Here is a 9,001-nt window from a genome sequence, read left to right on the forward strand (position 1 = left end):
CAGCAGCTAGTCACCATGATGGCTTGGTAAGAACTGATATTGAGATGTTATAAATGGCTATTGGGACTAAAAGAAAGTACGATCAAAGCAGGTGTCAGACATCTTCATCAGCTCTTCTGAGCCTTCAGAGTTGCTGATCAAGGGTGAAATGTGCTCTGCTCCTTTGTGGGAGATTGAACCATTACTGCGTACTTCCTGTTGCTATTTATTGAAAGGGATATTCTCACATGCCATGACAGCATTTACTCTATTAAATCTATCACACTCCCAGAGTTTAACAATACTATAGTACCTTATGTGGGGAATGTACAAAATAAGGGACAGAGTAATTGTAGAGATAGTTTCTCCCCCAAATACTTCAGCAATGAACATAACGCATGTCTTTCTGGTCCATGATCCTTCCCCCTTCCTTCCCTCCCGCCCCACCCCCACTGCCCCTCTCCTTCATCCAGCCCCCACCATCGTTTGGGCAAATGCATATTCTAAGGCAGATGCTTCATGTATGAAGTTCTCAATGCGTAAGGAAAGAGAGAAACACACTGTGGAAGGAAACATGAGGACTGTTTAATACTACAGAAGTGAACGGGCTGACTCTGCTCCCTGTGTATGAGATGGGTGCTCATCCAGCAAAGCCGATGCATGGCACAGCGACCGTGCTTCCTTGGAGTTCAGAAGCACCTTCTGTAGAGGAAGAAAGGCCCATGCTCCTCATACTCAGAGCGGTGGACCCACAGCGGTTGGAAGCCCTGAAGCGATGCCAGGATGGAGCCCCCCGTCCACACTGCCGTGTCTCTTTCTGGCAACACGTTTACCTGGGGGGTGTCATTGGGACACATGCTGCTCAGTTCCTTCTGCAGACGGTTAGGGAAACCGCTGAGCATAGTGCTCCCCCCGCAGAGCAGGATATTCCCCATGAGGTCTCGTTTGAGGGCGATGTCACACTTGTTGAGGCAGGATACCGTCTGGGTGTGGAGGCCCAGCTGCATGGACTTGATCAGAGAAGGCTTGAAGAACATCTCCGAGCAGAGGAACCTTTCCTGGCACAGGTAGATCGCCTGCCCATCTGGCAGAGTGTACTGGATCATATGCTCAGTAGCTGGGACTTTCTTCTCTTCAATGGGGTCCAGGGCCACAAAGCAGCATTTCTTCTTGATGTCCTCCACGATGCCCAGCTGGCCCTCGGTGAAGTGTTTCCCTGCAGCGTTCATCAGCCCCATCAAGTAGGTTGTCAGGTCAGAGCCCGCGTAGTCCAGCCGTCCGGTGATGCTGGGCAGAGGGTAGCCCTCGTAGATGGGAACTACGTAGGACACGCCGTGGCCGACCTCCACCACCAGGCCGGAGGTCCTGCCGTAGGAGTACATGGACAGGCGGGACTGGTAGGCGATGTGCATCGCGGGCGTTCTGAAGGTCTCAAACAGCATTTCAGCATACTTCTCCCTGTTGGTGTGTGGGCTCAGGGGTGGATCTGAAACCAAGACCGCGTGCTCCTCTGGGGCAATCTTCATTTCTTGATGGAAGAGATATTCCCAGATATCCTGCACTGTATCCCAGTCCACAATGATGCCGTGCTGCAGAGGGTTAACCAGCTTGAGACGAACCTCTGGGTTGATGAGCTCGTGCCCCACGAATGTCTCCTTGCGATTGTCACCGGTTTTGGCGGTCTCCATGTAGGGTTTGCCCACTGTGGTTGAGATCCTGTGGGTGGGCTTGGGCAGCCCGGCAAAGCCACATTTACAGTAGCCTGTGCCAAGGTCCACGACCACTGCCTTGGTCAGCTCTAGCTTGGGCTTCTTGACCTCAGGTGATGTCGTAGGTTCTGGCTCTGAATGGTTACGGCGCACCCACACTGCCCGCTTGGCTGGGCCATCCTTCAGGGAGGCGGTCTGGAGGACCTGTGTCTGCGGGCAGGCCTGCTCACCTATTCTCTCGGAAGGCCCATCCCCTATGACTGCCGCCTGTGGAGCCCACACACTCTCAAGAGCCATCTTGCTCTCAGAAAGTTCCTCAATCCCCCCGGCCTCAAGGCCTGAAAGGCTGAAATAAGAGGGCGACTTGAGAATTTCTCCAGTGGTGACATCACTGATTATGACATAATCGAGTGTCCCAGGGCTTTCTAGTTACTGGGAAACTTTGTCTTGTGTTAGGGTATATTTGAGATAGTGTTTTTGAAGTGATTTACTTTTTTCTAAATTTTGTAATAAATCTGGCTTATCCAATCAGTATTTCTTAAGTGCTTGCTGTGTGCAAGGCAGGCAGCAGTGAGGAAAAAAACAGACAAAAATCTCTGCCCTCATAGAACTTACATTCTAGTCAGTGGGAGTTGGTGGGGGAGACAGACAATAACCAAAATAAATATATGGGGTGTGTGTGTGAGTCACTCAGTCATGTCTGACTCTTTGCGACCCCATGGATTGTAGCCCTTCAGGCTCCTCTGCCCATGGAATTCTCCAGGCAAGAATATTAGAGTTGGTTGCCATTTCCTCCTCCAAAGGATGTTCAGGGATCCAACCTGAGTCTCTTGCATTGCAGGCAGATTCTCTCATCAGGCTTCACAGGCCATTGCTAGGACTTTGGCTCTAACTCTGCATGAGTTTGGAAAGCACTAGAGAATTTTGAGCAAAGACTTGATACCATCTGATTTAGGACCAATTGCTGCTTTGGCAACTCTGCCAAGCACTTACAAAAGGTAATATATTCAGATTCCAGGGACTCAGATGTGGACATCTTTGGGTGGGGGGGGGGGGGGCATCATTCACCCTGTGCCACTTGACCTGTGCATCGCGCTTCACTAAGACACTCAAAGCCTGGCGTGCTCTGTTTTACAAGCTCCTCCCCTACTGCCCATGCTTGCTGTCCTTAGCCCTTTGCGTCATCAGTTGAATTCAAGCCCTTACCTCTAGCATTTGAGGTCCCCATGACTGAAGTGACTTAGCAGCAGCAGCAGCAAGGCCCTGATAGCTCAGCCGGTAACAAGTCTGCCTGTAATGCAGGAGCCTCCAGAGATGCAGGTTCAAACCCTGGATCGGGAAGATCCCCTGGAGTAGGAAATGGCAACTCACTGCAGTATTCTTGCCTGAACAATCCCATGGACAGAGGAGCCTGGCGAGCTACAGCCCAAAGGGTTGCAGAGTTGGACAGGACTGCGCACACGCACCTAGTTGCCTCCACGACCTCCTCCTCCTCATCTATTTTTCCAAACACTTTAGCTACTGGAAACTCTGCGCCCTGCTTCCCTCAGAGCCTTTGCTCAGGCTGCGCTCCCTGCTTGGGATGCCTTTCCCTCCTCTAAGCTGCCTGACAGGCACCCACTTAGCTTTCAGTACTCTACGTGGGGAGCCCCTCTCTGCAGAACCTTCTGACTCCTTCCCTCTGTGCTCCTCTGTCCTCCCAACAGACGTCCACCTGCAAAGTCCTCTGCATCCCTTCATCTTCTCGACTAGATTGGGCACTGCTTGTGGCCAGGTTGCTGTCATTAGAGCTCTCATAGGCTTTAAGGAGACCTGGTACGTTGGAGTTGGAGGAACTTGGGTTATAGCACAAACACTCCAAGAGTTATTTGCTCTTGGGCAAGTCACTTGCATTCTGAACCTTGATTTCCTCAGCTCTGCCTGTCTCCCAGGATTCTGAGAAGTGTCACTGAGACGCCTGCGACAGTGCTTGGTTCACTGTGCTGTGTGTGTGGTGTGCTAAGTTGCTCAGTCGTGTCCAACTCTTCGTGACCCCATGGACTGTAGCCCGCCAGGCTCCTCTGTCCATGGGATTCTCCAGGCAAGAATACTGGAGTGGGTTTCCATGCCCTCCTCCAGAGAATATTCCTGACCCGGGGATTGAACCCGTGTCTCATCCATCTCCTGCATTGGCAGGTGGGTTCTTTACCACTAGTGTCACCTGGGAAGCCTTTGGCTCACTGCTGCTGCTGCTGCTAAGTCGCTTCAGTCGTGTCCGACTCTGCGACCCCATAGACGGCAGCCCACCAGGCTCCCCCGTCCCTGGGATTCTCCAGGCAAGAACACTGGAGTGGGTTGCCATTTCCTTCTCCAATGCATGAAAGTGAGAAGTGAAAGTGAAGTCACTCAGTTGTGTCCAACTCGCAGCGACCCCATGGACTGCAGCCTACCAGGCTCCTTCGTCCATGGGATTTTCCAGGCAAGAGTACTGGGGTGGGGTGCCATTGCCTTCTCCCTTTGGCTCATTATAGGGGCTCAAATATTTATCACCCTCTTGACAAGCTGAGAAGCAAGAGGTGATCAGCTAGTGAATGGAGGATTAGGAACAAGGATATAAGGCGAGAAAAAGCAGAAACCTCTGAGACACAAGTGTGCTTGGATTTCTAAAACTGTGCTGGCCACCTGCTCTGTCCTGGAGCAAAGTTGAGTTAGGCCAATGGGGTGGGGGTGGGGGTGGGGGGATAAATCAAGGGCCCACCCAGACCAAGCCCCCCCCCCTGCTGCAACTGCCAGAATGGACCAGCCCGTGTGACATCACAATTCCAAGGGGTTGCCAAGTCACTGCTAGAGACAGACCCTCATTTCTCCCCAGGGAGCTCTAGGATGTGGATGTGAGACAGGTGAGCAAGGAAGGCAGATGGCAACAAGGAACAGCCCTAGCCCCAAGCCGATGGGCACGGCTCAGGGGGACCCGGGAGAGGCCGGCACCCTGCCAGCTCCTGATGCTGGCATCCGGGACACAAGTTCGGCCACTCAGCTGAAGATGAAGCCCAAGAAGGTGCGCAAGATCAAGGCGCTCATCATTGACCTGGGCTCCCAGTACTGTAAGTGTGGCTACGCGGGTGAGCCAAGGCCCACCTACTTCATCTCCTCCACGGTGGGCAAGCGCTACTCGGAGGCGGCCGACTCCGGTGACACCCGCAAGGAGACCTACGTGGGCCACGAGCTGCTCAACATGGAGGCGCCTCTGAAGCTGATCAACCCGCTCAAATACGGCATCGTGGTGGACTGGGACTGCATCCAGAGCATCTGGGAGTACATCTTCCACACGGCCATGAAGATCCTCCCCGAGGAGCACGCCGTGCTGGTCTCTGACCCCCCCGCTCAGCCCCACGAGCAGCCGGGAGAAGTATGCGGAGCTGCTCTTCGAGACCTTCGGCATCCCTGCCATGCACGTGACGTCCCAGTCGCTGCTGTCCATCTACTCCTATGGCAAGACCTCCGGGCTGGTGGTGGAGAGCGGGCATGGCGTCTCACACGTGGTGCCCATCTCTGAGGGCGACGTGCTGCCGGGCCTGACCAGTCGAGCCGACTACGCGGGCAGCGACCTCACCAACTACCTGCTGCAGCTGCTCAACGAGGCCGGCCACACGTTCACCGACGACCACTTGCACATCATCGAGCACATCAAGAAGAAGTGCTGCTACTCGGCCCTCAAGCCAGAGGAGGAGCTCGGCCTGTGCCTGGAGGACCTGCGCGTGGACTACGAGCTCCCGGACGGCAAGCTCATCACCATCGGCCAGGAGCGCTTCCAGTGCGCCGAGATGCTCTTCAAGCCCACTCTGGTAGGCAGCAACCAGCCCGGCCTCCCTGCGCTCACGGCCGCCTGCCTGGACCGCTGCCAGGAGGCGGGCTTCAAGGAGGAGATGGCCGCCAACGTGCTGCTGTGCGGCGGCTGCACCATGCTGGATGGCTTCCCCCAGCGCTTCCAGAGGGAGCTGAGCCTCCTCTGCCCCGGGGACAGCCCTGCAGTGGCCGCAGCTCCCGAGAGGAAGACCTCCGTGTGGACCGGCGGCTCCATCCTGGCCTCCCTGCAGGCCTTTCAGCAGCTCTGGGTCAGCAAGGAGGAGTTTGAGGAGCGGGGCAGTGCGGCCATCTACAGCAAGTGCTGACCGGCCAGGTCTGGGGGCAGGCGGCCACAGGCCACTCTATACGCATTTACAGAATTTCACATAAAATTTTAAAGTGCAGTGGCTCCTGTCTGGTCTGAACTTCTTACTCTAGGCTGATAGCAGAAGGTGGGGAGGGTGGGGGGTTTGGGATTTCAGTCTGTATCTGCTGGGTTGGGAGCAGCAGGGGTGGGGGGAGGCTCACCCCCTCTGCCCTCTTCCTGATGGTGACATCATCATAGAGCCCAGAATGTGGCTTCTTGTTCCATTAGCTCTTCAGGGTTCAAAGCCCAATCCAACCGACACTTATACTGCTTGCTCCCCCATAGACCAAGCGGGGAACAAAGACTCAGATTAAGGGACTGGCTTGGGTTACAAAGTTACGTGGTGGGTGGGACATTCAAACTAGGTGTCTTTGCCCCTGATGGTTGCCAGCCCACAACCGCCTGCCCACCCCCCCCCCAAAAAAGGTACAGCCCATGGGTGTCTCCTGAGTGGGAGGGGCCATTTCTACCCATCAGTGGCCTTCTCCTTTTAGATTCCTGCCAAGACTGTGGCTATTTTTACAGCGTCACAAAGAGCCACTGAATCTGGAAGATGTTAGAGAAACCAGAGGGCCATTTGGAAATCATTTGGTTCTCTCCCTCCTGTAGAGATGGGGAAACTAAGGAGCCAGGATGGAAGGGGCCATGTTAGTGGCTGAGCCTGGGTCTCCTGACCCAGGTCATGATTATTTTCAGGAGGGCTTCAAAGATGGTGCCAGTGGTAAAGAACCTGCCTGCCAACGCAGGAGACGTAAGAGATGCGGGTTTGATCCCTGGGTTTGGGAAGATCCCCTGGGAGAGGGCATGGCAACCTATTCCAGTATTCTTGCCTGAAGAAGTCCATAGACAGTGAGTCCCATGGGGTCGCACAGAGTCGGGCGCAACTGAGGCAACTTAGTTACAAGCACACAGACATGGCTGCTTTGGTTAGGGCTGCTATAGCAAAACACCGCACGTGGGGTGGCTGGTCAACAACAGAAAGCTATTTTCTTACAGTTCTGGAGGCTGGAAGTCCAAGAGCAGGGTGCCAGCAGGCCGGGTTCTGGTGAAAAGCTCCTTCCAGGTTGCAGACCCCTGACATCCAGCTATGCTCTCCCTTGGTGGATGGGATGAGGGGTGTCTCTGGGGCCTCTGCTGTTGAGGCACTAATCCCATCCATGAAGGCCTTACCCTCCCAAAGGTCTCCCTCCCCTAAAGCATGACTTTGGGCATTATGTTTTCAACATAAGAATTTGGAGGTGGGGGTTGGGGACTGGGAGGGTGGAAGCAAACATTTAAACTGTAGCAATGATTCTTAGTGGTTAGCAACCTTTAAGCACTTACCAAGCATCTACTGTGGGTGAGACCCAGATTGGAGACAGAAATGGCCAGTGTGGCCCTTGGGATCACACACAGCTACTGGGGGCAGCCACGTCGATAAGGAAACAAGGCCTGAGCTCAGGGTTCCGGGGGTGGGAAAGTGGAGGTGGTGTATTGAAAAGCTGCAAATGGAGAAGTGCTGGGTGTGGTGACCACTCGGTAGCTTTGGGGCTGAAGGACAAGACATCGAGACTCGTGAAGGACTTCAGCTGGTGAACGACTGTCTACCCAGAAGAGAGTCGTTCCTGCCTCTTCTCCTACCCTCACCTCCAGATGGGGGCCCATGACTGGGGGCCCGTGAGCAGAGTCAGTGAAATCAGCCATTGTTGAGCTGTGTAATCTGATGGGCCGTCAAGTATCCCTGAGCCACTTACCTTAGACAAAAAGTCCTGATCTGGGGGCATTCTGTGAGGCTACCTTTGTCCCTGATCCTGTGCTAGGAACTGCAGTTTTGGGAAAGAACCAGACATGGTCTTTATCACCTAATGCCCTGGCATCTAGGCCTTCCCTGTTGCCTAGAATTGGGTTTGTAGCCTGGAGTTAGGGTTCCTCTGGGACTGGCAAGGCTTTGGTTCTATGCAGGGCTCTTGTCTGTGGGGAGAGCTTCAGACTGGAGGCTGCCAGTCGACACAGTTTGTTTGGTCAAACGGTGAAAATAATTTTTTCTGGAATGTGAATTCTTTCAGTGGGACCTATATTCTTATGTTACCAAAGTCTTTACCTCTCTGATGTCTTCATACATACCAGCTGCTTCAACGTAACTGTTGCTTTATTAGCCAGCATTCATTTCTGTGGCTTGCAACCCAAGAACCTTGGGTCGATATTTCTCCTAAAACACTGATGAGATACAGAGAGGAAAGTGGGGGCTTATAGAAGGGAATGTAGTGTACCCCAAATCACATAGGCAGTAAGTTAGTGCTGCATGTAAATGTTCTTCCACATGCTGGTCTTGACAGTCGCTGAAAACAATGTGTCTACCTCCCCACCTCCACAATCTGTTCTTCCTCAGTCCATCCATTCTCAACAACTTCTGTCTCCACAGTCACAGCTTCAGTGCTCTCACATCCCGTTCATCTCCTCTAAAAACATCACTGTGGCAGGTGCTACAAAAACATGAATCACTTAAGAGACTCTGATATGAACTTATTTAAGCCAACCACAAGCATGACAGATTTAATTTTTATAGAAAAATATGGGTCAACAGGTTTCAGCTTAGGTGACTGACCACATGTGTTTATCTCTTCCACCTAAGCTTCACTGAAGTGATAATAGAGAAATATAGATGTATAACCCGCCACAAACAAGGATGGTAGGGGGACTGCAGGAAGCCAGAGATCTCTAGTTGATTCTGGAAGGAGGAGAATGGACGCAGGGCAGAAAGGCTGCAGTCTGAAATGTGCAGGTGCTCCCAGCAGGGGAGGGCAACTTCCTGTCCTGAAGGATGAGAAGAGGTTTGAGACTTGGAAATGCCAAGTAGGGGAGGAAGAGAAGCGTGCGAGACAGTCAGGCCAGGGGCAGAGATGGTAACTAGCGGTCTGTATCTGAGAATGCAGCTCCCCTCTCTCCCTCTGCATAGGTAGTGGGGTGAGCCTGTGAGTGATGTTCTGCAGACAAAACAATTGAAGGGTTCTCTCTGTGATAGCAGGGCTAGTCCAGGGAAGAGGAGGAGAGGACTGGAGGATGAGAGGTCGTGAACCCCACCTGTATCCCGTTGTGGCTCCCCTAAAGCACGAGTCACACTCACGTCTCACTAACACCCCCC

General features: G+C 53.3%; 2 protein-coding genes across 2 annotated transcripts; one reads left to right on the top strand and one right to left on the bottom strand.

The window, feature by feature from the left end:
* Positions 1-542: 542 nt before the first annotated feature.
* On the bottom strand, positions 543-2,059 carry ACTL7A (actin like 7A). The gene has a single exon (XM_043870492.1). It carries the CDS (start codon positions 1,983-1,985, stop codon positions 669-671), a length of 1,317 nt encoding a protein of 438 aa, XP_043726427.1. The 5' UTR covers positions 1,986-2,059; the 3' UTR covers positions 543-668.
* A 2,492-nt stretch (positions 2,060-4,551) lies between these two features.
* Positions 4,552-5,921, top strand: ACTL7B (actin like 7B). The gene is given in 2 exon segments (XM_043927918.1): positions 4,552-5,043; positions 5,045-5,921. Coding segments are annotated over 2 exon segments (1,254 nt in total). The 5' UTR covers positions 4,552-4,584; the 3' UTR covers positions 5,840-5,921.
* Positions 5,922-9,001: the final 3,080 nt, after the last annotated feature.

The sequence above is a fragment of the Cervus elaphus genome, chromosome 16 (assembly GCF_910594005.1).
Source record: "Cervus elaphus chromosome 16, mCerEla1.1, whole genome shotgun sequence".
NCBI lineage: Eukaryota > Metazoa > Chordata > Mammalia > Artiodactyla > Cervidae > Cervus > Cervus elaphus.

Excerpts from the sequence above, each read along its gene's own strand:
- ACTL7A (XM_043870492.1), bottom strand. The coding sequence starts at position 1,985 with ATGGCTCTTGAGAGTGTGTGGGCTCCACAGGCGGCAGTCATAGGGGAT.